General features: G+C 44.5%; 4 protein-coding genes, 2 long non-coding RNA genes and 9 other non-coding genes across 16 annotated transcripts; 2 read left to right on the top strand and 13 right to left on the bottom strand.

Moving 5' to 3' along the window:
• Window positions 1–104: 104 nt before the first annotated feature.
• On the bottom strand, window positions 105–19,463 carry LOC117779149. Its single transcript, XR_004616937.1, has 3 exons — window positions 19,371–19,463; window positions 5,038–5,040; window positions 105–134 (listed from the first exon to the last, which is right to left on the bottom strand). It is a non-coding gene; the product is annotated as an uncharacterized LOC117779149 (long non-coding RNA).
• On the bottom strand, window positions 599–2,302 carry LOC117779133 (galactose-specific lectin nattectin-like). Its single transcript, XM_034615047.1, has 5 exons — window positions 1,995–2,302; window positions 1,475–1,566; window positions 1,251–1,385; window positions 955–1,063; window positions 599–868 (listed from the first exon to the last, which is right to left on the bottom strand). The coding sequence occupies exons 1-5, from the start codon at window positions 2,284–2,286 to the stop codon at window positions 801–803; spliced, it is 696 nt and encodes a 231-aa protein (XP_034470938.1). The 5' UTR covers window positions 2,287–2,302; the 3' UTR covers window positions 599–800.
• LOC117779093 (toll-like receptor 2 type-2) lies at window positions 4,125–9,825 on the top strand. Its single transcript, XM_034614958.1, has 12 exons — window positions 4,125–4,161; window positions 4,815–5,080; window positions 5,417–5,573; window positions 5,669–5,818; window positions 6,597–6,803; window positions 6,896–7,018; window positions 7,317–7,467; window positions 7,607–7,771; window positions 7,913–8,092; window positions 8,166–8,306; window positions 8,377–8,885; window positions 8,964–9,825. The coding sequence occupies exons 2-12, from the start codon at window positions 4,816–4,818 to the stop codon at window positions 9,370–9,372; spliced, it is 2,457 nt and encodes an 818-aa protein (XP_034470849.1). The 5' UTR covers window positions 4,125–4,161; window position 4,815; the 3' UTR covers window positions 9,373–9,825.
• Window positions 10,088–13,742, bottom strand: rnf175 (ring finger protein 175). Of its 2 annotated transcripts, none has more exons than XM_034615018.1 (9): window positions 13,586–13,742; window positions 13,258–13,295; window positions 12,670–12,811; window positions 12,112–12,266; window positions 11,898–12,005; window positions 11,288–11,408; window positions 11,078–11,211; window positions 10,884–10,985; window positions 10,088–10,603 (listed from the first exon to the last, which is right to left on the bottom strand). In XM_034615018.1, exons 1-9 carry the CDS (start codon window positions 13,604–13,606, stop codon window positions 10,483–10,485), a joined length of 942 nt encoding a protein of 313 aa, XP_034470909.1. In that variant the 5' UTR covers window positions 13,607–13,742; the 3' UTR covers window positions 10,088–10,482. The 2 variants fall into 2 exon arrangements, 1 of the variants encoding a protein (XP_034470909.1); XR_004616926.1 differs by having other exon boundaries at window positions 10,578–10,656; window positions 10,729–10,985.
• Window positions 14,147–18,307, bottom strand: LOC117779139. The gene is made up of 6 exons (XR_004616927.1): window positions 18,142–18,307; window positions 17,002–17,064; window positions 16,174–16,237; window positions 15,048–15,111; window positions 14,484–14,548; window positions 14,147–14,269 (listed from the first exon to the last, which is right to left on the bottom strand). It is a non-coding gene; the product is annotated as an uncharacterized LOC117779139 (long non-coding RNA).
• LOC117752306 lies at window positions 14,339–14,430 on the bottom strand. The gene has a single exon (XR_004612046.1). It is a non-coding gene; the product is annotated as a small nucleolar RNA SNORD14 (small nucleolar RNA).
• Window positions 14,619–14,710, bottom strand: LOC117752297. The gene has a single exon (XR_004612037.1). It is a non-coding gene; the product is annotated as a small nucleolar RNA SNORD14 (small nucleolar RNA).
• LOC117752300 lies at window positions 14,888–14,979 on the bottom strand. Its single transcript, XR_004612040.1, has one exon. It is a non-coding gene; the product is annotated as a small nucleolar RNA SNORD14 (small nucleolar RNA).
• LOC117752299 lies at window positions 15,177–15,268 on the bottom strand. The gene has a single exon (XR_004612039.1). It is a non-coding gene; the product is annotated as a small nucleolar RNA SNORD14 (small nucleolar RNA).
• Window positions 15,451–15,542, bottom strand: LOC117752298. Its single transcript, XR_004612038.1, has one exon. It is a non-coding gene; the product is annotated as a small nucleolar RNA SNORD14 (small nucleolar RNA).
• LOC117752301 lies at window positions 15,743–15,834 on the bottom strand. Its single transcript, XR_004612041.1, has one exon. It is a non-coding gene; the product is annotated as a small nucleolar RNA SNORD14 (small nucleolar RNA).
• On the bottom strand, window positions 16,014–16,105 carry LOC117752305. Its single transcript, XR_004612045.1, has one exon. It is a non-coding gene; the product is annotated as a small nucleolar RNA SNORD14 (small nucleolar RNA).
• Window positions 16,308–16,399, bottom strand: LOC117752303. The gene has a single exon (XR_004612043.1). It is a non-coding gene; the product is annotated as a small nucleolar RNA SNORD14 (small nucleolar RNA).
• Window positions 16,864–16,955, bottom strand: LOC117752302. The gene has a single exon (XR_004612042.1). It is a non-coding gene; the product is annotated as a small nucleolar RNA SNORD14 (small nucleolar RNA).
• On the top strand, window positions 19,364–26,924 carry LOC117779102 (tripartite motif-containing protein 2-like). The gene is made up of 14 exons (XM_034614977.1): window positions 19,364–19,463; window positions 21,872–22,506; window positions 22,592–22,740; window positions 22,921–23,101; window positions 23,220–23,479; window positions 23,577–23,715; window positions 23,798–23,983; window positions 24,278–24,482; window positions 24,708–24,811; window positions 24,940–25,107; window positions 25,263–25,431; window positions 25,952–26,022; window positions 26,115–26,255; window positions 26,347–26,924. The coding sequence occupies exons 2-14, from the start codon at window positions 22,408–22,410 to the stop codon at window positions 26,497–26,499; spliced, it is 2,025 nt and encodes a 674-aa protein (XP_034470868.1). The 5' UTR covers window positions 19,364–19,463; window positions 21,872–22,407; the 3' UTR covers window positions 26,500–26,924.
• The last annotated feature ends 153 nt before the right edge of the window (window positions 26,925–27,077 follow it).

The following is a 27,077-nucleotide window of genomic DNA, read 5'->3' as shown; positions in this document are numbered from 1 at the left end:
TTTGACATCGGGCAGCAGTGAGTCACTTTTGGGAATTGAGCGATGAAGTGACTGATATTTGTTTGAGTCCAGAAGGTTGAGTTACGAAATCACAGCCCTCAACACAAACACACACACACACACACAAACACACACTGTGCATTTATACCAACAAACCACAAACGGTGTGTGATCAGCACCAACATCTAAACAGTTCTAACCCCATTTGTACGATGTCGGTTTCTAGTGAAGCGTCACCTTCTCGTTACTGAACCATTGGGTTAAACTTTCAGTAAAAAACTTTTCTGGTTTGACTTGTGACACAAATATTTTCTATCTGTTAACATTTTTAAAAAATCAATGTGTGTAAACACAGTACTGGTCAAAGGTTTTAGAACCCCCCCCCCCCACACACCCACACATTAAGTTCAGGCCAGAGGAATAACCTGACATGGTACAAAGTTGAGCTTAGACCTGATTTCATTTAAATCATAAACTTGATTTTTCCTGCAGCAACTAAATGTAAAGTCCAGAGTTCGAGGTTTAAGACGATTTCTATTGGAAGAAATGAACTTTGGCCAAATATTCAGACATAGATTATTCGTTTAGTTTCACACAAACTTTCACCATCACAGTCCAATGTTATGCAAATGTTTATTGATATATTGATGTGATAATTATAACTCTACAGATCTTTGAAGCTGGATACGCCACAAGTGAAACATCCAAGCAAAGAAAATGAACCGATAGAAGCTGTGTTTATATATAATCTACCTTCCATGTAACCAAGGAACCTGATTGGTTCTGATCGTCGGGTGGGTTCAGACTAACTTGGAACAGACAAAAGGGTAAGAAGCAGAACACGAGTTGGTGAACCACTTGAAGTCGTCTGCAAAACAAGAAAAACAGTTTGAATTTCAATAGAAAGACCATCAGTGACGTTATATGAAGACGAGTGTGCGTATAATTCATTACATCCATAGTTCATCTTCAGACAGGTCTCGTTGGGATTATTGATGTCGTGGTGGTTAAACCAGTTCTCGTAGTTAAACTTGGAGCCGTCAGTCCACAGCCAGTGACCGGGCTGTGGATGGAAACACACAAATATAAACACACAAATAAATTGTATGGCTGCAGGATTTCGATGACGTATAAATCCTCCCTCGGGACGTATCTTATTGTCCAAAAGTACAATGTTCATGATAAATCTACATCCTGTCAGGTGATCTGATATATACAGACAATCTGTGTGATCCAAAGCATTTCCATACAAGCACGGGAGCAACGCCACCAATCCAGGTCTCAGGGAAGTCGTGGGTGTCTCCTCTGGTCAGAGACATGACGAAGCGATTCTCCTCGTAGCTGTGGATCGACGCCAGGTTGGCTCCGTCAAACTGGCAGTAAATCTGGAGGCAACACGAGAAGAAGTCTAGGATATGAACAGTGTGACATCCAGGGGGCGCTACACGTTTCCACGCCTCCCTCTTGTCCTCACCTCAGCTTCAGCCCACATCTTCGGGGAGTCGATGAAGCTGAAACACCTTTCTGCGTAGTTGCTCCAGCCGCTGGGGCAGGAGTACCCCATGCCTGCAAAACAGTCGCACAGCACATTTGATCAAATATTAAGTAGGATCAACATTTAGACTCAGGTTTGTATTTTATAGATTTAATTATTGTCAATTTGAGGTGAATCAATGATCTGCTCTCAAACACTAAAGAAAAAAATACATAAATAACTTATCATCTAAAATCTATTAAACATTAACCTCAACTGGTTTGAAATGACAAAAACTCAACATCATAGTATTAAGATCATTTACTTGAGTAAAAGTAGCAGTAATACATAATCAAATCATTCCAGTAGAAGTTAAAGTCCTGAATTTATCATTAAACCGAAACAGTTTGTGGTTGTTTAGCTAAATCCTGAACTTTAAGGTAAATTAAATGTATCTGAAAACATTCCTCTGAACTGTAATCACCAGAACCCAAACTGAAGCTCTGTGTGTACGTCTCACCACACTCCACAGGATCCATCCCCGGCCTGGTCTGCGTGTTGGGGATCTCCACCCCGGTGATGACGTTGACACACCAGCAGTACCCGGTGGAGCCCCAGCACTGCTGCGGCAGGAAGTTACCGTAGGCGTCGCACTGGGGGCAGAACGATCCGACGAGGCCGGAGCACTGCTGCCTCTCGTACTCACAGAGGCCCGAGTACTTGCCCATGGGCTCGGTGGAGTTGAGCGGGAGGGATCGAGTCGGGGTCAAAAGGTGGCAGAGGGTGAGACACGCACTGAGCACCTTCATCATGGTGATGATGAAGAAGAGGGAGTCTGGGCTTTTAAAAGAACACAGGAGACAAAGAGGTGAAAAACAGAAACCTCGTTAACGACCAGCTCAGTAATCACAGGTATAAGTTACTAATAATTAATAAAGCAATAAGAATACTTTGACTCTTTCTACCAGGAGAGATTCATTATTTCACTAAGTTTGATTTTAGTTTATTTAATCATGAGACGCCCACAACATTAACTCTCTCAGATTAGGTGCAGTAAAAGAGTAAACGTCACATTAATCTTAGACGTAATCATAATCTATGTAGAATTCAGATTTGGTGTAAAAGACTGTGTGAAATATTTGATTCATAGATGATTATGAAGGACACTGGTTGTGTCGTGGTATTTGAAATCATCTCCACCTAGAAGGTAAATCAGGATATTGACAGTTTAATTCTATGTCTGTGCACTTAAATAACTGATGAAATCATTTCAATCTAACTAAATTATTGTTTGTACGATTATAATAAAATCACAATAAAATCTCTGCTTGGAGAAAAAGATCTGAAGGATTGAAATAGATCGATACCACAATGTAATATTAATACGGACTCACCAAGGAGCAGCTGTGTAGATTATCAGAGTTTCTCCTGCGTCAGTATTTCACCTTCACATCCAACACTGACTCGGTTCATCCTCTCCTGTATTTATCCTGAATCAGCGGACGAGTGTAATCACGATAAGTTTTAGTTTACATCGTTTCTTCTTCTTTGTCCACGGCGTCTCATTGTGTCCCGTTTCCCAGAAGATCCGTTTGTTTCCAGGTTTCCTGTAACTTTAGCATCAAAAGAAATATAGAAAAGACAGAAATTTGTTGCAATCTGGTCTAAAGTTACTCGTGTTTTGTGCCGATCTGGGTTACAGACGGTTGGATCACTGACACTGTCTGGGTTACAGACGGTTGGATCACTGACACTGTCTGGATCGTATGTTAAGATCCACAACAACACCGGCTGGAAAACGACTTGATCTTATTTAAAACTTCACAAGTTCGGTTTCTCCAGGACAGAATCTCTTGTGTCCACTGAGATTGAATGTCGTGAGAAAAGCTTCTTGCATCAGGATTTGTTTTCACGCACTTTAATGTCCTGTGTTGTGGTTTTTTTCCATCGTGACCAACACTGACAAAAACAACACAGGTTCAACAACTGAGCTGAAGTTCACCTCGTAGGTCAGAGATGATTCTACTGATTTCTGGTCCAGACTTTCCAGCCAGTTAATCTGAGGTAAGAGCTTCTCTTCCTCCTTGACGTTGACCTCGGTCCTGTCGTCCTGTCGTGTTCGGCTCATGAGGCAGCGTCCAGCATAACCGAGGTCAGAGCGTATCTGAAACACTAACACACTCAGAGGTAAATGATAAACGGTCGATTCCAGGTCGCTGCCCACATCTGTTTGAAATCGTTTATCGTGGTCTGACTGTTTTAATGATTCTGTCTTGCAGCAGTAACGTGATGGAGGAAAGGTTTCATCTCTTCTTTCTCCTCCACTGCTGCTCTCGTTCCAAAAGAAAATGTGAGAAGCTGTTCATCAGAAGAGTCTTTATGACGAGGACAAAGAGGAAGAGTTGACTGGAGCCAGACGAAGCAGAAGTTATTGTGGTCACAGACCGGTTCATACAGTGGTTCCAGTGTAATGTAACACAAACAGCGTTTAAAAGATAAGATCCTTTCATTGTTTTCAAAAGCTGTTAAACGTGTCACACTCAGTTAATCATGCTCACTACCTCTTTTCACCCGAGATCTCACTTCCTCTGGAAACCGTCATAAAAAAAAACAGCTTTAGCTCTCGTCTTTGTCGGTTTGAATTCTTTCACCTCACTCTGTGGAATCATCGCTGCAGAACAGTGAAGGTAAGACCACGGCTAACTGACGCTGGACTCCTCCAACAAGAGGAGTCCAGCGTCAGTAAGACCACGGCTAACTGACGCTGGACTCCTCCAACAAGAGGAGTCCAGCGTCAGTAAGACCACGGCTAACTGACGCTGGACTCCTCCAACAAGAGGAGAAACTTATTAAAAGCTTTCTACTGCAGCACTTGGACTTTTCTCATCGATGTTGTGATTTTGTGGATGTGCTCGGTTGCACTTCTGTCTCTGAGGTTTCTTCAGGTTTCTATATATATATATATATATATATTTCTAACTGAGGACCATGAAAAGACTTTAAAGCTCTTTAAAACAGAATCACGTTAATGTCTCTGAAGGGACTTGACGACAAATGGTGAATAGTTAACAGATTAACACCAGGTAGCGTCAGTTTTTTTCTCAAGCGCTGAGCAGAGTTCGTATCACAGATATTTTAGCTTCTTTCTGGTGAAAGTGGCGACGCGGCGTTCGGCTGATGTGAACTTGTGAACGAGCACTGGACGTATCCACTAACTGGGAGAGTTACACTTAAACAATCTATTGAAGTCTCAATAAAAGCTTGACGACTTCCTCATTTATCAAATTTCACTTCCTCCACGACTTTGGTTCCTCAGCCCCTCCTCTTTTTCTTTCTTCAGTATGGGACAGCAGATGATCCTCCTCTTCACCCTCCTCTTCCTCCTCTTCCTCTCCCTGTGCGAGGGTCAAAGTTCAAACCCCGAGAGGCCATCCTGCCAGAGCTGTGACCGCCACCTCTCCTGTGACTGCACCCGGGGCGGATTCACCCACGTTCCCATAGTAACAGACCGTGCACTTACTCTGGATCTGTCCTTTAACAACATCACCACGGTGACCGATGACGACCTGACGGGCCACGTGCGACTGAGGGCCCTGAGTCTCCATGGTAACGCCACCCGATCCAAACCTTACTCTGAGCAGTAATCTCTTTTTTGTGGTCGACACCAACATTAGGCAGTAGAGGATTACAGAAAGCGTTATATAAAGTCAATACACGTGAAAAACAAGTGGTCAATGATTCCTCAGATGTTTGCATCAAACCATCAAGACAAAGAAATGTAATCAAGGTTTGATATTTTACAGTTTAACCATAAACACAGTAAGTTCAGATCTGCTGAATTTAAATCCAGAATTAAAGTGAATACACATCTTCTCTGCATAGTTTGCTCTGTGAAATCAAAGGTTTTATGGACCAGCTGTTCTCTAATAACTGTTCCTGCAGGAAACAGAGTAGCTGTGATTCACCCGGCAGCGTTCGACTCTCTCTGGAGTTTGGAGGAGCTCGACCTGTCCAACAATCAGCTGACGTCACTCAACCCCGAGTGGTTCGAGGAGCTGGGAGCGCTGCTGCGGCTCAACCTGCTCCACAACCCGTACAGGTGAGGGAGGAGAAGCCCTCACAGCGCTCACCTTCTGCCCACATACTTGTGGCCGCGTGATGCAGTGTCCTCTGGTCTCCTCTGGTCTCCTCCAGGTGCGTGGGTTCGACTCCGGAGTTCCAGGGGCTGGTGCGGCTGAGGAGGCTGGCGTTCGGAGGGCCGGCTCTGGAGGAGATAAAGATGGCAGCTCTGTCAGGAGTCACCGAGCTGGAGACGCTCACTGTCCACGCCAACAACCTGAGCAGGTTCACGTCACACCTCAACTTGTCTGCTGGTTGATTTAGAAGTGGAATGAGTCGGAGAAGAACTCAGAAGGTTATGGTTCAGATCCAGGAATTTATTTATCTCTTTTTACATTTTCCTTGATTTCTCGGGGAATAATTCATGGATCTTGGTGAAAATAATCAGACACGTTGAGAGGACGGATATTAATGAGTGTGTGTGATTTGATCCAAATCTAGTCAATTTAAATGTTATTTCATAACTTCGCAACATTTTAGTTTCCACAGTTTTTGTTTTTATCTTTTATTTGGTGCATTTGATCTACTTTTACTACATAGGACTGATTTCTAGCTCTTAATGTTCTGCTCCTGATGAAAAACGCCAAATCAAGTTATAATCTCTGAATTATTTTCCATTAATAAGACTTAAGAGGCCACAGAAACTTTAAGGAGAGTCTGAAAGTTTCAGATTGAATTTACTGTCAAGTTTAATAAAGAAAAAACTCATCGTAACGTTTGAGAGGAACTCATCCATAAAACATAACATTTAATTGAAGTTTGTTATAATTATCCCATTAACACTTCATTAAGTTTTTCTATTTACGACTGCAGACTGAATTCCTCTTTATTTGCATGGAAGAAAGAAAAAAGCTGTAACTTGTCCTGAAATTAAGTTTATTGATTGAATATATATTTCAGATGAATCCACATTTGATGCTCTGTATCTGTTTTTGATTTGTTGATGACAGATTGATGATTTATGAGGACGTATGAGTTAAGGCAGTTTCCTACTTCTCTGCAGGTACGAGTCCGGGGCTCTTGCGGACGTTTGGCCGCTGGGTCGCGTCACTTTGAGCCTCCATGGACCCTTTTTGACAAACGTGGCGTTGGCCTCGGCCGTGCTCGGTGACGTGTCGTACCCTGAGACGCCCATCGTCCTGGAAGACCTCCATCTGATTGGGAATGGGTCCGTTCACCCGCTCAGGGCGGCGGCCCGGAGGAGGGTCAGGTGGGGCCACAGTCTAAAGACAAGATTCTCAACACAAACAATGTTAAAAGCCGTAAATCGACTGCTCTCTGTTCTCTGGTGTCACTGCTCAGGTACATGACCTTCCAGAACCTTTCCGTTTCCGATGAGGCCATCGTCGGCGTGTTAGAGATTTTAGACGGAGTGCCAGTCACCCTCTTCTCTCTCGACGGGGTCACGCTCACCGGCGAGGGCAGGTGGGAAATCAGTGCGTCTGCTGGATAAAGAAAAGGATGATTAATGAAACAAGACATCTCTGCAGTTTAAATTAAAATGTCCTCATGAACCAAAACTGCTTTTTCCTTTTTTGTGCTAAAGTTAATGTAAAGATGTATTTTAGTCAATATAGTTTTTATTCTCACATAAAAACTAACTTTAGTTTTAGTAACTTGTTAATTATTTTAAGAGCCGCTTTAAACTTTATATGAGAAATGAAAAGGTTTGACTGTCGACTGCACAAACTGTAATTGTTCTTTCTTCCTCTGCCGACGTCAGGTGGGAGAAAGCGAGCTGGGCCGATACTTCCAGCATGGACGAGTTTTTCGCACGAAACGTTGTGGTTCTGGATGTCTTCAAGTTCGTCTCGTTTCTGCAACTGAAATTTCTGCTGCAGTACCCCAGGAAGGTGTCCGTCATAAACTCCAGGGTAAAGACGTGTGGTATTCATAAAGACCATCAGCGAGCATGTATACCATCAGTGACTGTATATATTGTGATGAACCTGCTCGTTACTCTGTTCCGTCTGAACACTGGGCTTCATTCTGAGGTTTGACCTTCACCCTCAGATATTTGTGATTCCCTGCGCCTCGACCTGCCTCATGTCGAACCTACAGTACCTGGACCTGACCGACAACCTGCTGACCGACATGACTCTGGTCGAGACGCTGTGCGACGGAAACGGGACGCTGAAGGAGCTCCGAGTTTTAAACATCAGCGGAAACGCTCTTAAGGTGCTTTCACGAAACTTAAGAGAAAATTAAAGCATATGTGGCGTCTTGTTTGAACTTAACCCGTCACACTGAGTAGAAAGGTGTATGAATCAGAACTACAAGGTTCCGGAAACAAATGGCCTCTGTCCCCCTTCTGCTCAGTGTTTGTCTACGTTGAGTCGACTGGTGGTGACGCTCCACAAACTGACCCACCTGGACATCAGCAGGACCCGCTACAGCTCCATGCCCAGGACCTGCTCCTGGCCCTCCACCCTGCGATACCTCAACATCTCTGGGGCTAAACTCACCACCACCACCCCTTGTCTGCCCACAACTCTGGAGGTACTGAGCGGGTGTAACAGACGTGGCAGCATCAAAATGAAAACATGTGTAACTTGTCACGTATCGTGTCCAGGTGTTGGACCTGAGTAACAACGATCTCCAAGACTTCACTGTGGCCCTGCCTGTCCTGAGAGAGCTCCACCTTTCAGGGAACAAGTTCCTGACGCTGCCCCCTGGAGGCTGGTTCCCCAACCTCCAAACTCTGACTGTGCAGGTAGAGAACTATCACATCTCATATTTCTGCTTCCAGTCGTCTTTGTGGTGACCTCTCGGTTCTTCCACAGTCGAACACCTTGAACATGTTCCACCGCTCGGACCTCCAGTCATATCCACGGCTCCAGAACCTCCAGGCAGGTCAGAACAAGTTCGTCTGCACCTGTGACTTCGTGGCCTTCCTCCAGTCGAGCATTAAAGGGGATGAAGATGTGCGTTTAACAGACGGAGCGGAGAGCTACGTCTGCGACTCTCCTTTCTACCTGCAGGGGGAACCAGTGGGTCAGGTGTATCTCTCCATCGTCATGTGCCATCGGGTTTTGTTCGTGTCCCTGAGCTGCGGCGTAGCGTTATTCGTAGGGATTCTGGTCTGCGTCCTGCTGTGGCGCCTCCACGCCCTCTGGTACCTCAGGATGATGTGGGCGTGGCTGAGGGCCAAGCATAGCTCTCGGCGCCGCCGGCGACTGAGAGATGGAGCCGGATCAGAGGCACTGCTTTCCTTTGATGCCTTCGTTTCCTACAGTGAAAAAGATGCTGGCTGGGTGGAAACCTTCCTGGTGCCGGAGCTGGAGGAGCCAAGGTGAGTTACTTCTTCACTGGTCCATCGCTCCATGGAATCTGGTACAAATCACTTCCCCTGCCTTCTTGTTTATCGCAGGGAGGCCGATGAAGACTCTGAGAATCGCAGAGCCCCTCGGCCGCTGACCCTCTGCCTCCACAAGCGGGACTTCCTTCCTGGACACTGGATTATGGACAACATCATGAGCGCCATTGAGCGCAGCCGGCGGACTGTCTTCATTCTCTCCCAGAACTTCGTGCAGTCTGACTGGTGCCGCTACGAACTGGACTTCTCCCATTTCTGGCTCTTCGATGAGGACATCAGGGGAGAGCCGGCCATCTTGATCCTGCTGGAGCCGCTGTCCAAGGACAATGTCCCCAAACGCTTCTGCAAACTGCGCAAACTCATGAGCTCCACCACGTACCTGGAGTGGCCTCAGGAGGAGGAGAGGAGGGGGGAGTTCTGGAGGACTCTCCGAAACGCGTTAAAGGGAGAGGAGGACGAGTGACGAAGACCAGAGTAACATCACTCAGGGAAATGTCAAGAGATTTTTAATACTTTTTTTTTTAATACATTTGCAAACATTTTTTAAAAATATGTTTTTCAATTTTCATTAAGAATTATTTAGAGTCAATTGATGGACAAAAACTTTTATCCATTTAAAATCATGTACTGAAACAAAGTGGGTTTGAACATTTGAAGCTACTGTAACTGACATAAAACTCAAACTGTGAGAAAAGCATTTGGAGCAATAAATTCAAAAAGTGAACGTTTGTATTGTTTCACTAAACTGCAGAATTTAACATCTCTGAACAACTCAAACACTTTGTTGTGGTTCTCTTCAAATATTTAATAAATACAAATCATCAGCAGCAATATGAGTTCCTGTGGCAGAAAGACGGATAATAAAACCTTTCAAGGATCAATAATTATTCAAAGTGTGTATACTGCGCTGATTGATCCTGGAGAGGATGTTTTACTTTCTTCTACACACGATGACCAACCTACAAAGACATATTTACCCCGACTGCTACAATAAGTTTAACACTTATCATCAACTTCAGGCACAATAACAAATAATGAAACAGACGTTTCAAATAAAAGTTCACTTATAAATAAAACTTACATGAAATGTAAACAGGTTTTATGTGAACCACAACTGTTTGTAATCAAAGTGCAAAGAGCTGCAGCTTGACGAAAGCCGGTCAAGTGTTTTCAAAGAACTGAGCAGGAGCTTGTTAGTGGCGTCGGAGGAACCAGGCGGAGTGCAAATAAAAATCTTTAAAACTTATTCATGGCACAAAATAAAGGTTATCTAAAAAAAAAACTAAAATGAAGCAACGTATTCCAGAAATTCCAAACTATATATGACTTTGTTGAAAATTTGGAAAACTGGATCTTGCTTATGCTTAAATACATGATCAAGTCGGCAGCAGCTTTGGGATCATATGCTCCTACGCTCGCAAACCTCCGGCCACCAGGGGTCCCTCTACAGGCGTTCTGTCAAAGAATGTGTTACAGAAAAAAGAAAAAGCCGAGTCAGTTCCTTGTCACGCCGACTTTGAAAGTTTGATAGCGGCACTTAAATCCAGACGTAACAGGGGTGTTCCTCAGGGCTCTATTCAAGGCCTAGTGTGAAGGTAATCCCATGGACTATACCGATGATGATGGGTTGCCAGGCAACCAAGTATCGGAGCCAGTCAAGCAGCTGCCCGTAGAGGACATGTGTCTTGTCCCAGCTGGAAGGAGATGAAGGAATTAAGGAAAGAGCTCGGAGAGACGAGAGGTGAACGAGAGCTGCTCAGTGTTTCTACGGTTCATAATATCATATATATATATACACACTTTACATTTGATTTACTGGATATTATAAGACAGAATATTAACTCGAAAGGAAAATACATTTGTCATATTTTAACATCTATTACCAAAGATTGAAAGTTAAATTGGAGTCAGATTAATGATCTCAGTATAATGTGAAGAGTTCCCCAGCCACAGGGACAATAACAAAAAGGATACGGGTTGTTCATCATCCTCTTCAGGTCGACCTTCTCGTTGCAGTACGGGCACGTCTGCTTCTTACCCACGATGCACCAGCCGCGGATGCAGAATTCGTGGAATCTGGAGGAGCATGTTAAGGCAGAAAATCTAAAATGTGTCTGGTGCTACGACAACTGTTGTCCACGCAGACAAAATGCTGAGCTACAGGATACATGTGTCCGCAGGAGAGCTGGTAGGTGTCTTCGATAAACCCCTCCTCCTCCACATCCACCAGGATCCGCTGACCGCACACCGCACAGATGTCACTGGTCAGGCTCCTGCTGGGCATGCCTCCCTTGTTGTAGTACTGGACACACACAGTTTTGATTAGCCAAAGGCTGCTGATAAGCTCTGAAACTTTTCAAGAAGAAACTAGTCTTTACCCCGATTGTAGAAGCCATGTAGTCAGAACAGATTTCAGCAAAGTCTCTGCCCATGACGCCGTAGTAGAGACCATAAAACAGCATGATTACACCGACATCCATGGAGTCCTCTGCCTTGATCCTACAGACGGACACCAGAAGGTTTTACTTTGTGTGTAAATGAAGTGACAAACCTCTGGGCTCTCGTTCCTGTAAACGAAGCAACAGAACTATGGACGAGAAAGTTCTTCGGTTGAACATTAAAAAGATGTTTATTTTAACAATGTACCGTTGTACCCGCTGTTCGGCTGAGCCCACTAAAAATGAATTCTTTAAAAACAATTTGTATGTAGGCCCAACATATCCCATGATTCATTGTGCTTATGTGACAATCTACAAATGCAGCAGGTGAAGATTTGCCTCCGACCCCTGGCAGAGCTAAATCTAAAGCATGTTTTATTGCAGGTTTGAATCTGCACCAGAACTGACGCCTGGTTGGAGTCGACCCTGAAACTGAGCCACTGAGGAGCAGAAATAACTTGTTCACACAGTCAGCACAACAGAAACCCCCACAGATACTACACTGCCCTCCTGTGGTCAATGTCCACATGTAGTGTGACCACGCACTGACCTGAAGAAGACGTTGAAGCCGAACATGGTGAACATGATGGCCAGGTATCCCAGGACGCCCACCGCGTAACTCAGCTTGTAGATCAACAGGAACCACTTGTACACCATCCTAACAAACAACATTTCTGTTTAAATTCTAGCAGCACCAAATCAACTTAAATCAAAGTGACCACCATCGGGAGGCGCCCACAGCATCGGGCGCCGCTCCCGCTCACCTCGGCGTCCTGCAGGACAGCGGCTTGCGAGTGGCTCGAAAGATGACGTAGCTGGTGATGACGGAGAACATGCCCCACATGGACAGGAACCTCCACCAGTACAGTTTGATGGTGAAGTAAAGAGGCACCACCCACATCTGGACCAGGGTCACCAGCTGAGGAGGACACGTACATTTAACGCTCTATAAATACTTTATTTTACTGCAGAACACAAGAGATACTGACTGGCTGCCTCTGTCAGTTATCGTCTGTTAGCACGATTACACAGATCAGCAGTGAACTGGGAGGATGTGGTGTGGCGCTCATTAAACTTTGGTGCGGATCAGGAATTCTTTTCCACTTTCTTCAAACATTGTCACCGATTCCTCAGAGAATAATCCGAACCATTTAGAGGACGGATATTTACGAGCAGACCTGCGACTCTAATTACCATTTTTATCAATGGGGTCCCATAGTGACGTAACAGCTGTGTCTGGTTAATGTAGAGAAATAAAATACGAGTTATTCCCCAGATGATGTGTGTTAGCATGCGTGAGCCCCCCCCAGCCTCCTCCTCACGTTGTACGAGCGGTGGTGCCGCTGCTTCCACTGCACCAGGACGATCTGAGCCACCACCAGCGTGGCCACGAGGATCAGCACCATCTCGGCGTGCATGGCCTCGTGGCCCCGGTGCTTCACATGCAGACGCTCGTGCTGGACCCTGGCACGAGGCAAGAGCACAGGGGGAGTCAGGGTCAAAGGTGAACGGAGATGTAAATACTTATTAGTATTAGGAACAGATATTTAAAAAAAAATCCCTTTTGCATTTCGAGAATAAAGTTGTAATATCAAGACCTGGAAGTGTCGACAGTAAAATCTCAAAGTTACAATGTCAAGAATAATAAGATTTACGTAGTAGTGTCAAAGATTAAAATATTGTGAACTGGAAATGTTGAGTAAAATTACAATATCAACAATAAACTCAGAGTAGAGGGAAAATAAATCAGAGGAAGATATTTTTAGCATTTTGAGAATAAAGTCGATATTTTAACGTTCTACCGAAAACACCAATCTGAGTCGACAGGTAGAACCAGTGATGGTGGAACACGTGTATACATCTATAGATCTGTATACAGATCCATATACAGATCTATAGATAGGGCTCACCTCCAGTTCTCTCTGTGGCTCATCTTCAGCAGGTCGTCCTGGAATCACACAAGCAGTAGCTCAGGGTTAGCATCGTGCGCTATCCGCTAAATGACATCAACACAAACACAAACTCCAGACACTTGATTTTACGTCTTTAATTACGTCACTGTTCCCGTCGCGGTGAAACAGGAGCAGCTCGAGTTTCACGTTCACAGCTGGCATCGAACAGCGCAGCTAGTTAGCATGCTAGCTAGGTAGGTCAACGTTAGCTCGTGTTAACGGTTACTTGAGCTCGTTTAACCGCCCACAGTGAAAACAGCGGGTGTATTAACGCAGGTGTTCCTACCTGGGGGAGCACAGCCGCCATTGTTAGCTTCTCACCCGCTCCTGCTGTTAGCTACACGGCAGCTAGCAGCTAGCACAGCTGTGACAGCGGCTACGGAGGCCCGGGAGGGTCAGTCACCATCTGCTCCGTAGAACCGCGTTGTGAGAAAGGTTGCCGGTGTCCCAGTAGCCCTGAAACACCGGCTTCATTTCAGAAATATAGTGTTACAGAAATATGAAGTGTTTATTCCTTATACAATACAAAATTATTTTATTTGAAAATTCATACAAATCAGTCCTTATTACTTAGTTTGGTTTTAATTTGCTTCATGTTTAAAGAACGGGGTGAAACTCGTGATTGGTCCAGAGTTCAAGATGGCGGCCGCAGAAAGTGGAGACTTGTCATCCATCTTTATTTACAGTCTGATTTCTTCAGAAGACGTCCGGTCGTTTGCCACAGTAATGAAACTGAAATTAAGTTTAAGTAAGAAAACTTCATCGTTGGTTTTAAGGAGGTCTTTGTTAAAAAATGAATCATGTCAATTCAACAGTGTATTAGAGACCAAAGAAATCACAATTCAACTTCAGTTAGTTCAATCTTTATTTTTTGATGAAGCAAAAACAAAAAAGCACACAACTGTTAATGCTACGATGAAATGGAGAAATCCTCCTGAGGAATCAACAGTTGAGAGACCATCTCGAGGACCTGTCGGGAAAAAGTAAACGTAAGCAAACCGACAAGCATGTTTTGAGCAAATGGACATTGGATCTGAATTCGCTCAGACATCCAAGGAAGGTTGGGCCGTCATTGGTCTGGTGACCTCTGGTGGAAACTACGAATGGCAGGGAAAGTCGTCATCACTGCGAACTGTATATAACAGATGAACATATACTATCAAAAAATCGGTTTCTACTCATACCTTTAAATATCCCAAGCTTTCCTCAACTGAGCAGGAATCATGAATGGACTCCAGTAGATTTCACCCTGAAATCACATGAGATGACACATTAGTTAAAAAGCCTAAAACACAAAGATCATATTCTTATTTAAGAGTTCGCTCAGACATCCAAGGAAGGTTGGACCGTCATTGGTCTGATGACCTCTGGTGGAAACTACGAATGGCAGGGAAAGTCGTCATCACTGCGAACAGGACTTTAAGAGAACATGTGTATTATAACAATTATTTACGTACCAGTCACCATCTTTGAGCGTCCCCCCATCAAGGATTTATCTTTGACTGACCCAACATCCTCCTGAAAGAGATAGAGATTCAGTTTAGCTCCGACAGCAGAGATGTTACAGCACAAGTTAGATCTTCAGTGTTCGCTCAGACATCCAAGGAAGGTTGGGCCGTCATTGGTCTGATGACCTCTGGTGGAAACTACGAATGGCAGGGAAAGTCGTCATCACTGCGAACATTAGGTTGTCCATTCGTATATTACAGATGAACATATAATCTCAAATAATCTGTTTCAACACGTACCAGCAATAATCCAAGCTTTCCTCAACCGGGCAGGAATCATGAGTGGACTCCAGTAGATTTCATCCTGAAATCACATGACACATTAGTTTGAAAGCCTAAAAAACAAAGATCGTGTTCTTATTTGAGAGTTCGCTCAGACATCCAAGGAAGGTTGGGCCGTCATTGGTCTGATGACCTCTGGTGGAAACTACGAATGGCAGGGAAAGTCGTCATCACTGCGAACAGGACTTTAAGAGAACATGTGTATTATAACAATTATTTATGTACCAGAGTCACAAGCTTTGAGCGTCACCCCTGCCGACGATTTATCTTTGACTGACCCAACATCCTCCTGAAAGAGAGATAGAGATTCAGTTTAGCTCCGACAGCAGAGATGTTACAGCACAAGTTAGATCTTCAGTGTTCGCTCAGACATCCAAGGAAGGTTGGGCCGTCATTGGTCTGATGACCTCTGGTGGAAACTACGAATGGCAGGGAAAGTCGTCATCACTGCGAACATTAGGTTGTCCATTCGTATATTACAGATGAACATATACTATCAAAAAATCGGTTTCTACTCATACCTTTAAATATCCCAAGCTTTCCACTGGGCAGGAATCATGAATGGACTCCAGTAGATTTCATCCTGAAATCACATGAGATGACACATTAGTTTGAAAGCCTAAAACACAAAGATCATATTCTTATTTAAGAGTTCGCTCAGACATCCAAGGAAGGTTGGGCCGTCATTGGTCAGGTGACCTCTGGTGGAAACTACGAATGGCAGGGAAAGTCGTCATCACTGCGAACAGGACTTTAAGAGAACATGTGTATTACAACTAACATTTACGTACCAGTCACAAGCTTTGAGCGTCGCCCCGTCAAGGATTTATCTTTGACTGACCCAACATCCTCCTGAAAGAGAGAGAGAGATTCAGTTTAGCTCCGACAGCAGAGATGTTACAGCACAAGTTAGATCTTCAGTGTTCGCTCAGACATCCAAGGAAGGTTGGGCCGTCATTGGTCTGGTGACCTCTGGTGGAAACTACGAATGGCAGGGAAAGTCGTCATCACTGCGAACATTAGGTTGTCCATTCGTATATTACAGATGAACATATAATCTCAAATAATCTGTTTCAACACGTACCAGCAATAATCCAAGCTTTCCTCAACCGGGCAGGAATCATGAGTGGACTCCAGTAGATTTCACCCTGAAATTACATGAGATGACACATTAGTTAAAAAGCCTAAAACACAAAGATCATATTCTTATTTGAGAGTTCGCTCAGACATCCAAGGAAGGTTGGGCCGTCATTGGTCTGGTGACCTCTGGTGGAAACTACGAATGGCAGGGAAAGTCGTCATCACTGCGAACACGACTTTAAGAGAACATGTGTATTATAACAATTATTTACGTACCAGAGTCACCATCTTTGAGCGTCACCCCTGTCGACGATTTATCTTTGACTGACCCAACATCCTCCTGAAAGAGAGATAGAGATTCAGTTTAGCTCCGACAGCAGAGATGTTACAGCACAAGTTAGATCTTCAGTGTTCGCTCAGACATCCAAGGAAGGTTGGGCCGTCATTGGTCTGATGACCTCTGGTGGAAACTACGAATGGCAGGGAAAGTCGTCATAACTGCGAACATTAGGTTGTCCATTCGTATATTACAGATGAACATATAATCTCAAATAATCTGTTTCAACACGTACCAGCAATATTCCAAGCTTTCCTCAACTGGGCAGGAATCCAGTAGATTTCAACCTGAAATCACATTAAATAACACATTAGTTAAAAAGCCTAAAACACAAAGATCATATTCTTATGTAAGAGTTCGCTCAGACATCCAAGGAAGGTTGGGCCGTCATTGGTCTGGTGACCTCTGGTGGAAACTACGAATGGCAGGGAAAGTCGTCATCACTGCGAACAGGACACGTTTCTTAATGTTCAACCACAGCAGAAGTTTACTCACCTTCATGGTGCACGTGTCGGTGTCCATGGGTTCACAGGTGGTACTGCACCACGCGATAAAACTCTGAAAATGTAAAAACAAAATCAGGTTTTAAAGCAGAGGACAATGAATGTTAGAAACAGTCACTGCAATTATAGCGTGTATGATGCATTTAAATACAGTTTTTAAAAAATGTTATTTAATTAGAAGTGAACTCTGAGGCTACATTTTCATTTGAAAACCGTCACAGAAAGCTACGTCATGGCGTGACTAGATGTTGATTACAAGTTTAATATTCATGACGTTTCAAAGCTTTGAGCCATTAAAAACAAGAAGTTCTTCAGCACGTGCTCAGCTCACCATCTGAAACCACGTGTTTTCTGTTTGAACGAACCCGAAGCGGAGTTAGCTTAATTCCCTTTGAACGACCCGTGTCCCGGATCATTTAAAACATGACGTCTGTTTGTGTAAAGACCGAAACAACGTGGACAACGTTCAGAGTCAATCCTGAAACATCCGCAGAGCTCCTCTTCATCTCACTGGAACACGGCCGAGCTCCTCTTCATCTCAGCGGAACACGGCCGAGCTCCTCTTCATCTCAGCGGAACACGGCCGAGCTCCTCTTCATCTCAGCGGAACACGGCCGAGCTCCTCTTCATCTCACTGGAACACGGCCGAGCTCCTCCTCATCTCACTGGAACACGGCCGAGCTCCTCTTCATCTCACTGGAACACGGCCGAGCTCCTCTTCATCTCAGCGGAACACGGCCGAGCTCCTCTTCATCTCAGCGGGACACGGCCGAGCTCCTCTTCATCTCAGCGGGACACGGCCGAGCTCCTCTTCATCTCACTGGAACACGGCCGAGCTCCTCTTCATCTCACTGGAACACGGCCGAGCTCCTCTTCATCTCACTGGAACACGGCCGAGCTCCTCTTCATCTCAGCGGAACACGGCCGAGCTCCTCTTCATCTCACTGGAACACGGCCGAGCTCCTCTTCATCTCACTGGAACACGGCCGAGCTCCTCTTCATCTCACTGGAACACGGCCGAGCTCCTCTTCATCTCAGCGGAACACGGCCGAGCTCCTCTTCACCACATTCACACCGAGGGTCGAACTTCACTATTTCAACACTCACACGAACATTTGAACAAGATCTGAACAGTTTTACCGTCTCGCGGAGGAACGGTCGCTCCCGGTTCCTCTGCTGCTGCTGCTGCTCAGCTGGTCCTCACACGTGTGGTCCACCCGCTGTTCGAGCCCCGCTTTAATCCAACATGGCGGATGTGGTGTGGGTCCCCCCTCACCGCCTGACCGCCCCCTGCTGGACTGGAGGGACAGCGACACCCAGGATTCCGGATGTTTCAAATCACACACGTGTGAACAGAGCAGACAAATAAATACACAACAGTTATTAAACACAAAAAGAAAGGACACAACTGTCTGTCTGCAGCAATTATTACAACAATTCTCTGGATATATGCTCAGGGACCACTTCTTTCATAAATACAACTTTGAATTAGTTCCACATTATGATATTTAATAATAATTAATATCATGATTTACACTTAAAGAACAACAATAATTTGTATCTATCACTGTAATTAACTGTATTTATATTTATAAATAATAAACATCAATGGTTAATAATAGGAAATAGAGAACATTAACACATGTCATAAATACAGCACCATAAAATCTATATATAATATGTTATAAATATTGAGTAATAACAGACAATAAATTAGTTCCTAAAATTAAAGGCTATATTTGAACTTTGTTTATATAATGAAATGCTGACCTTTAATAGACAATAGACATATTATGATTAATGTAGATATTGTGTGTACGTTCATTTTATTTAAATAAATACAATGAATATAATCTAATATAAATCAAATAAATTCTATAACTTGTACAATATATATGTCATAAACACGGACTCTTATAATAATAATAATAATAATAATCAATATAATTTATATAGAACCCTTTGTGACTGCAGAACAAATTTATTTACACAAAAACAGAAAATGTATATGAACAATTGATTAAAATCAATATATTATGCAGCTCACTCTGTTTATATATAATAATCATATAGATGTTAAATGTCTTTCATGGAGATTTGTTATGATGAATATATCTACTGAGCTGTGACGTCAGAGGGGAGAGAGAGACTGTGATAAACAGAGAGAGAGAGAATCAAACGCCCACACCTTCAGATAACGGACGGACACGTCAACCAATCACCGCTCTCCATTTCTAAACTCTCATGCTTGTGATTGGTGAATGCTTCAACTGTCCCCCCCCCCCCACTCCACACAGTCTGGTGGTGCTGCTGCTGCAAGCTGCTGGTGTTGCCGTGACGATGACATCCTCCCCCTCCCACACACACACTCAGACGAGAGGAGAGGGAGCAAACAAGACGCGATGGCTTCAGGCTGAAAACACACATCCATCGGCTGCGTCTCAAGAAAACATGGTGAGTGCTGGCTTTGGTTGAGATGACAGAGGGATGGAAGGATGGAGGGATGGAAGGATGGAGGGATGGAGGGATGGGAGGTGGATGGAGGAATGTTTGGGGATGACAGCAGCATCTGTAGCATGGTGGGAGGGAGGGAGGGAGGGAGGGAGGAGATGAGGAGATGAGGATGGACAGATTCCAGGATGAACGAGGATGGATGAGTGAAGGCCGGTCTGATCCACCTCAGCTTCAGAGCAAGTGTGTGTGTGTGTGTGTGTGTGTGTGCGTGCGCTACTAGGCCTGTATGTTCTGCACGTTAGCATCCTGAGTGCTAAGAGTAACAGGAGGTACGTCACATCTGTGAACAGAAACTGGCTGATATATATATATATATATAGATGTAAGTACGTGCATCAACATTCAATCAATCTGCAAACACACACTCATAAATTTCAGTCCTCTAAATATGTCTAATACTGATCCATGAATTATTCTCTCAGAAATCATCGAAAATGTTTAAAATACGTTTAATCTCACAATGTTAAAGAGATAAAAAAATACCTGGATCTCTTCAAACCGACCGACTGACTCACAACATATCGTTCCACAAAGTGTTGCGTTATTCCGTCCCGTACTTTTTGCATAATCCTGTTCACAAACAAATACACATTTTTGAAGCCTCAGTTTGAACATATTGTTTAGCGCCATCTTGGTTTTTTGAAACCATAAGTAACCAAATTTGGAGGAGTGTGGGGGGGGGGGCCTGACTGAGAGCTGGAGGACACTAAACAGAGTTAAACACAAAACAAAACAGCAAATTTACAAAAGATAATGCATAAATAGTTAAAAATTAAAGGAAGCAAGAAAGAAAAATGGTTTTATTGTTCCTTTGTCTATATGTGACAGTTACAGACAGTCACCAGTGTCACAACACACAGACAGACACACACACACTTGTCTCTCTATAAGTGAGGACATTCATTGACTTAATGCATTCCCTATATTAACCAGCACAACCAAATGCCTAACCCTAACCTATCTCAACCCTAAAACCAAGTCTTAACCCATAAACAACCCTTTGGATTGAGGACCAGCCAAAATGTCCTCACTATTATGGTATTGAACCAAAATTGGCCTCATAACTATAGATACACACACACACACACACACAGAGCTTCACTGTAGCCCCATAATCCTTTGCAGCATCGTACTGCAGTTTCCTTGAATGAAAGTGTGGGGGTGGCAGCAGTTACTGTGTGTGTGTGTGTGTGTGTGTCTGGAGGAGATAAAACAAGAACTCATATCCATAATCCGTCCCCTTGATAAATTATTCAGAAGATTGTGTTCATACCTAAAACACTGATATGATGTAAAATATAAACACAGCTATAGTTTGTATCAAGAAAACAATGAAACAATTCAAGGTGAGCTGGAAACTCTGGATCTCTGCTCAGTGAACACACGACCACGTGAGCTTATATTTAGGATTCGGGATTAAACCACCATCGCTTCACTTTTGTGGTATCTGCACCTCACCCCTCCCTGAGCGGTCTGTTACCATGGAAACCACGGCCCGGCTGCTCCCCATCTCTTCCTGCTTCCCTTTGAAGACGTTTTCGTGACCTACATCACCTGATCTCACTCCTCGTTCACTTCTCCGTCTGTGGGTTCATGAGCCGAGGCGCCACCTAGAGGAGCATATGCACATTCCTATAGTTTATATAGTTAGAATGCATTCAATACATTTCTTAACATCACAGTTTGATTTCTCCTGTTTAACAACATGACACGTGATCAGTAAATACCCACTCTACTAATACAACTGATTTTTAGTGGTTTGATGCCAATGCAAAGACTTTTACTTTAAATACGTCGTCACGGAAACTGCAGCACAAACCATCGGCTACTTTCCGACATTTTACCAACAAGGCGATCAGTAGATCAATACAGGAAGTAATTTGATGAAAATGTTACAGCCACTTCCTGCAGCTATGACATCATCATGACGTCATTTATACCACATGACGAATGATTGGTTGATGTTAATAAAATGTAGATTACGTCTCTTATCTTGTCGGTTGCAAATATTCCATACACGTGTTGTTGAGTTACTCTGAATAAACACAGGGCGAAAATAAACCCCTGCTTTTGGCTACGCTGCTGCACAAGTTTGAGTTTTTACAAATTATATCGTCAGAGGTTTGTACAGCACTAGTGGTGGTTAGAGGAACTGCAGCTTAAGACATAATAACTGTGTTAAGCCTGACACAAATTGGATCTACAAGCCACTGTTTCACTCGACGGAATCAAACCTACGTAACTGCACGTGTATCAAATATTCGATCGATTACACTGGAAAAAGTATGAAAGTGTTATTTTTGTTTATCTGCTTTCACACGGAATCCTCATCCCTGTCTTCTCCCCAGGATTCAGAGTCTCTCCTCGGTCTGAACTCTCGGAGAAGTAAATGAACACAGACGTCCGTCACTCTTGGACCTGCCGCTCACACGCTACAATTCTTCTCTTAGTTTTGACTCCAGGAACACATGGAAGCAGAGGGAGGTTTTAAATGGACACTTTGTGGATTTCCCGAGGTCTGGATTTTAAAACCCAATAAGAATGTGATGAAGTCACTGACCACAGGCTCAAATAAAGGGTGTGTCTGAAATCATAGCCCCGCCCTTCTGCAGCGAAGAGATCAACAACTTAAAGCGTTGTGGACAGAAGTCGAGAAGTCTCAAAAAAACACGTAGATCTGAACCTAGATCTGTTGAATCCCTCTGAAATGACTGCAGGCCCCAGAGACGAGTGTTAGCCTGTCATTGTGAAATGTTTCTTTAGATATCGTTTATCTGAACGTCTGTTTCAGCTGACGATAAAAGCTCTTGTGTCCGAACGTCTGGCCCCTCCCCCTGGCCACAGAGTGGAATAAGGGGCGTGTTCAGGGGTTCAGCCCTCGCAGATGGAGGCTCACCAACACTCGCCAGACAGCAGCAGTGAGGAGTGCACCGTCCTGGAGGCTCCGCCCGGAAAAAACGCCTGCCCACAACACGCAGGGAACGTATGTATATACAGACGATCAGTGACTGTATATAAAGTCCATTAGTGACAGTGTGTGTGTCTTTGTGTTATTTTTCACTCTCCAGGTGGCTGATCTGTACTGCTCGGCCTGTGATTGTGCGCTGTGTGATGACTGTGTGTCAGACCATGAGGAGCACCCCAGGGTGCCGCTCAGCGAGGCCCTGGAGCAGCATCGTCTCAGCCTGCAGGAGAAGCTGGGGTTCGTCCAGAACAGGTGATTAACACAACCACACAGTGCGTGTTTATGCTGCTGGTTCCCTTTTGAGGTGGTGAACAGATAATTAACAGAAGTTAACCTGGTGTGTTGAAAAATGACAAATGTTGAAAGAATCTAAAAAACACAACTTTGGCCTCACCATGAAATGCCCACTTCCCTCTGCATGTTTGCCTCCAGACTCCCTCAGATATCAGACGCCCTGTCCTTTGTTAAGGAGATCCTCCAGCAGCTGACCAGTCAGAGAGCTTCCATTGAAGAGGACATCCAGTCCAGCTTCGAGGACCTGCACAAGCAGCTGGACGTCCGGAAGAGTGTCTTGCTCATGGAGCTGGAGGTCACATACGGACTCAAACAGAAGGTGCAAACATGTCTACCAAGTGTTTGGGGGGTCAAAACTAAATTGTGGTTGACACGGCAGTGCAACCTCTCCTGTCACTGCGAAACTTTACTAAATTAAATACTGTCTCTGTGGCCAGGTCCTCCAGGCACAGGTAGACAACCTGGTTCGGGGAGAGGGGGACATCAGTGCCATCTGTACCCAGACGGAGGAGGCTCTGGCAGGGGAGGCATGTGTGGCGAACCTGCAGGCAGAGCGGGAGCTCGGGGAGAGATTGGCGGGGCTCGCCGGTCTGGGTATGCCGTGTCAGCCGGAGGAGAACGACCAGTTGGATCTGGTGATGGAGACCGACATGCTGAGGAAGTCTATACACAACCTGGGGACAATCGTCACGACCAGGTGAGACTGATGCAAAAAATAACTGCATTACAAACACTTATGTAATTATATATTAACAATTTGACCCTTTCTCATGAATCTTCCTCTTCTTCCTTAGTGCGGTGGCAAGCCAGAGTGAGGCAATGGGCGCCGGCCTGGAGCAGAGCATTGTGGGACATCCTTCCTCGGTTACCATTGTAACAAGGGACAAGTCAGGGGGAGCCTGCAAGAGTGGCAACGCGATCCTGTCAGCTGAGGTTCATTTTACGTCCCACAGTCAAATAAAATGTCTGGACATACTCACAAAACACCTAAAAACGTATTAATGTGTTGATGCAGGTTTTCACCCCAGACGGCAGCATAGTGGACGGGGAAATTATGGACCACAAGAATGGCACTTATGAGTTTGTGTACACAGTTCCGAAGGAGGGCCACTTCTCGCTGGCACTTCGTCTGTACGACCAGCACATCAAAGGAAGTCCCTTCAAGCTAACCGTCACCAGGACCTTGGAGGTCGACGTAGAGGTGGGTGGAGTGTGTGTATCTTCAAAAAGGCGAACATCAACTTTCCACTTGTACGACATGACTTTTATTCCAGGCTTTTTTTAGTTAAGTTCAAGTCTTGTGTTTGGTCTAAAGTCTTTCATGACCCCAGCTCTTCAAATTCAAACCAGGTTCCTTCTAGAACGTTTACAGTATCACCTCTTGGCAATAATGTCTTAATACATTTTTTTTAATTTGCATTGTTCTCCTGCTCCACATGTTGCAAGAAAATTGATTAATCCCCTGAAATTAACTAGTCTTTTCCAACCGTTGCAGTCTCTCCAGGTGTCTCCTTCCACCACCACAGCAACCAACTCAGCCGCCAACGCCACCCCATCTACAGGCTCCTCTGATGGGACCAAGAGAAGAGGGAAATCCCCCGGGCAGAAAAAGAAGGGCTCTAAAAGGGCCAGCAGTGCCCTGGGCACCCCGAGACGTAAAACTCAGAACCCCATTGAGGATGACCTCATCTTCCGGATCGGTGAGACAATCGTCTGGTCTGAAGAATAGATCTGAGCACTTGTTCATGAGAAAATAGCCTATATTGTGCTAACAATATAGAACAATACAAAAACGTCAAACCTAAAAATGACCTGTGTGAGCAGTGGGCCTTCTAAACAAGATGTCAAGGCCTGGATGGAATTAAAGCCTCAGCGGTTTGACCATGAGTATTACTTCACATCAGTTTCATGCTTCTTCTCTTCAGGAACAAAGGGGAGGAACAAGGGAGAGTTCACCAACCTTCAAGGAGTGGCAACCTCATCCAGCGGCAGGATACTGATCGCAGACAGCAACAATCAGTGTGTCCAGGTAAATTACAATATGTCCAGGGTTCACATTTTCTCACTGAGGGCTCAGTCTTGAGTTTATCGTTTGGGTTAAATTGAGGCAAAGGTATTCTGCCCATGAGGGTCCTCACAAGTGTGTCCCTACTCCAGATTTTCTCCAACGAGGGGGAATTCAAGAGTCGTTTTGGGATGAGGGGACGGTCACCAGGGCAACTGCAGCGCCCCACAGGCGTGGCCGTGCACCCCAGTGGTGACATCATTATTGCCGACTATGACAACAAGTGGGTCAGCATCTTTTCCTGCGAGGGCAAGTTCAAGGTATGTGTGTAGAGGAAGGGGTAATAAGTGTCAGAGTAGAAATATGAACTGTATTTTATCTTTAGAGGATTCTTTTCTGAGTTGTTCAAACTAGCATGTTGTACATTTGGTTGAATGATTCCTCGTCCTCACTGGTTCTGTTTGCTTTCCGCCAGGCGAAGCTTGGCTCGGGCAGACTTATGGGGCCAAAGGGCGTGTCTGTGGACCAGAATGGTCACGTGATCGTGGTGGACAACAAGGCGTGCACTGTCTTCATCTTCCAGTTGACGGGCAAGCTCATCACCAAGTTTGGTAGTCGAGGCAATGGGGACAAGCAGTTTGCAGGTAATGGTTTTTCAGGGATACAATAAAAAACACACCACAAGAAGAAGACTTCCATGTTTTGTACTTTTTCCGATTTATTTGAATCACACAAATTACTGTCACGTGAACATTTGGACAGAGTTGCTCACAATCATTGCTCTTACTTTTAGACCATCGCTCTTCCTCATTCATAGTATTTTCTGTTACTAAGCAACCAACTGCAGAGTAGATAATCTGTTAGTCTGGACAAGGATCATAACTGATACAGGGTGAAAACTCTCATAAAAATGTATAATATATGTAGTATGGATGTAGCTTGAGTGCAAACTCAAGTGTCACCTGAAAGCAAGTGAAGTGTAAACAGAGCAGTAAAGGTGGCGTGGAGTGTGGGAGCTCGGACAGCAGCTGAAGTTTTAGTTAAAATCACTTGAGGTGTTACCAGTGGAAATAATTCAAGTATCTGCTGAAGTGTCAGTGATGAAAGTAACTGAAGTGGAATTGCTGAAAGACAATCTGCTGTTTCTCTTCTCTTTTCCTGAAGGTCCACACTTTGCAGCAGTGAACAAGAACAATGAAATCATTGTGACCGACTTCCACAACCACTCTGTCAAGGTAGTGACTAAACATTGCAGATTTTAGTTTTGCTTTAACAGGACACATAAATATGGATTCTGATAGTCCTTGTCTTTCTCTGACCCCGTCAGGTTTTCACCCCTGAGGGAGAGCTGGTGTTGAAATTTGGCTCAAATGGTGAAGGGAATGGTCAGTTCAACGCTCCCACTGGTGTAGCTGTGGATGTTAATGGGAACATCATTGTAGCGGACTGGGGCAACAGCAGAATACAGGTTCAACAGAGCTGCACATTACTTGACAATATTTAAGGGTAAGAAGAAGAACTATTGTAATCATTTTCTCTATCTGTTCCAACATTTGTAGGTGTTTGACGGCAGTGGTTCCTTCCTCTCCTACATCAACACATCGGCAGACCCTCTGTATGGACCCCAAGGTCTGGCTCTCACCTCAGACGGACATGTGGTCGTGGCCGACTCCGGCAACCACTGCTTCAAAGTCTACCGCTACCTACAATGATGACAAGAGAGGTGAAGGCAGGAGAGATGGTCGGGAGGAGCAGCTGTTGAAGAGGAGAGATTCCATCCACGATGTCAAACTCCAGGAATTATTGCATGAACCTCTTTTGCTGAATGTAACGAAGGAAGGAGGGATTGGTAGAAGCCAGGAGAAACAGAGGAAGAGGATTAGCCGAGCCATCATAACATCACAAGAGTTCAATGAAAATAAAAGCAAGTATTGGATCCTTTTGATGAAGTGATCAGAAAAATGGAGATGTGGATTGCAGGGACCGGAGGCACCAACACTGATCTTTGAACTACACCCCTTTAAAAGTCTAAAGAGTGTGACGTGGCAGATGAAGAGGAAGATAATAATGTTCTGCCTTATGCAAATTTGAGAGACATCACTGAATGGGATGCATGAGGGCTGCAAGGCATACGGAGTCAAAACTGTGATGCAAAGATGGATTAATGATGTCAAATTCTACAAGTCCCCCTTTCTCCCAGGTTGGCATGAGTAGATCAAAGGATGACTGAATCAATAAAGGCTTTCAAAAATAAAGACGACAAGAGTGGAGGATAAAAACATCCTCGGGA

Source organism: Hippoglossus hippoglossus, chromosome 18 (assembly GCF_009819705.1).
Source record: "Hippoglossus hippoglossus isolate fHipHip1 chromosome 18, fHipHip1.pri, whole genome shotgun sequence".
Classification (NCBI taxonomy): domain Eukaryota; kingdom Metazoa; phylum Chordata; class Actinopteri; order Pleuronectiformes; family Pleuronectidae; genus Hippoglossus; species Hippoglossus hippoglossus.
Note: the sequence above shows the minus strand (reverse complement) of the source record. Positions and strands in the feature narration are given on the sequence as shown.

What these genes read in the sequence shown, in the direction of transcription:
- rnf175 (XM_034615018.1), bottom strand. Translation starts at nt 13,606, where the DNA reads ATGGCGGCTGTGCTCCCCCAG. An exon ending in GGCACCACCGCTCGTACAAC is followed by an intron (nt 12,267 to 12,669) that starts GTGAGGAGGAGG and finishes TGTCCTCCTCAG; the next exon opens with CTGGTGACCCTGGTCCAGAT. An exon ending in CAGCTCTCCTGCGGACACAT is followed by an intron (nt 10,986 to 11,077) that starts GTATCCTGTAGC and finishes ATGCTCCTCCAG; the next exon opens with ATTCCACGAATTCTGCATCC.
- LOC117779133 (XM_034615047.1), bottom strand. Translation starts at nt 2,286, where the DNA reads ATGATGAAGGTGCTCAGTGCGTGTCTCACCCTCTGCCACCTTTTGACC. An exon ending in AGATGTGGGCTGAAGCTGAG is followed by an intron (nt 1,386 to 1,474) that starts GTGAGGACAAGA and finishes TGTTGCCTCCAG; the next exon opens with ATTTACTGCCAGTTTGACGG. An exon ending in TCTGAAGATGAACTATGGAT is followed by an intron (nt 869 to 954) that starts GTAATGAATTAT and finishes CTTGTTTTGCAG; the next exon opens with ACGACTTCAAGTGGTTCACC.
- LOC117779102 (XM_034614977.1), top strand. Translation starts at nt 22,408, where the DNA reads ATGGAGGCTCACCAACACTCGCCAGACAGCAGCAGTGAGGAGTGCACC. An exon ending in CATACGGACTCAAACAGAAG is followed by an intron (nt 23,102 to 23,219) that starts GTGCAAACATGT and finishes CTCTGTGGCCAG; the next exon opens with GTCCTCCAGGCACAGGTAGA. An exon ending in CCTGCGAGGGCAAGTTCAAG is followed by an intron (nt 25,108 to 25,262) that starts GTATGTGTGTAG and finishes GCTTTCCGCCAG; the next exon opens with GCGAAGCTTGGCTCGGGCAG.
- LOC117779093 (XM_034614958.1), top strand. Translation starts at nt 4,816, where the DNA reads ATGGGACAGCAGATGATCCTCCTCTTCACCCTCCTCTTCCTCCTCTTC. An exon ending in GAGGGCCCTGAGTCTCCATG is followed by an intron (nt 5,081 to 5,416) that starts GTAACGCCACCC and finishes CTGTTCCTGCAG; the next exon opens with GAAACAGAGTAGCTGTGATT. An exon ending in GCGGCCCGGAGGAGGGTCAG is followed by an intron (nt 6,804 to 6,895) that starts GTGGGGCCACAG and finishes GTCACTGCTCAG; the next exon opens with GTACATGACCTTCCAGAACC.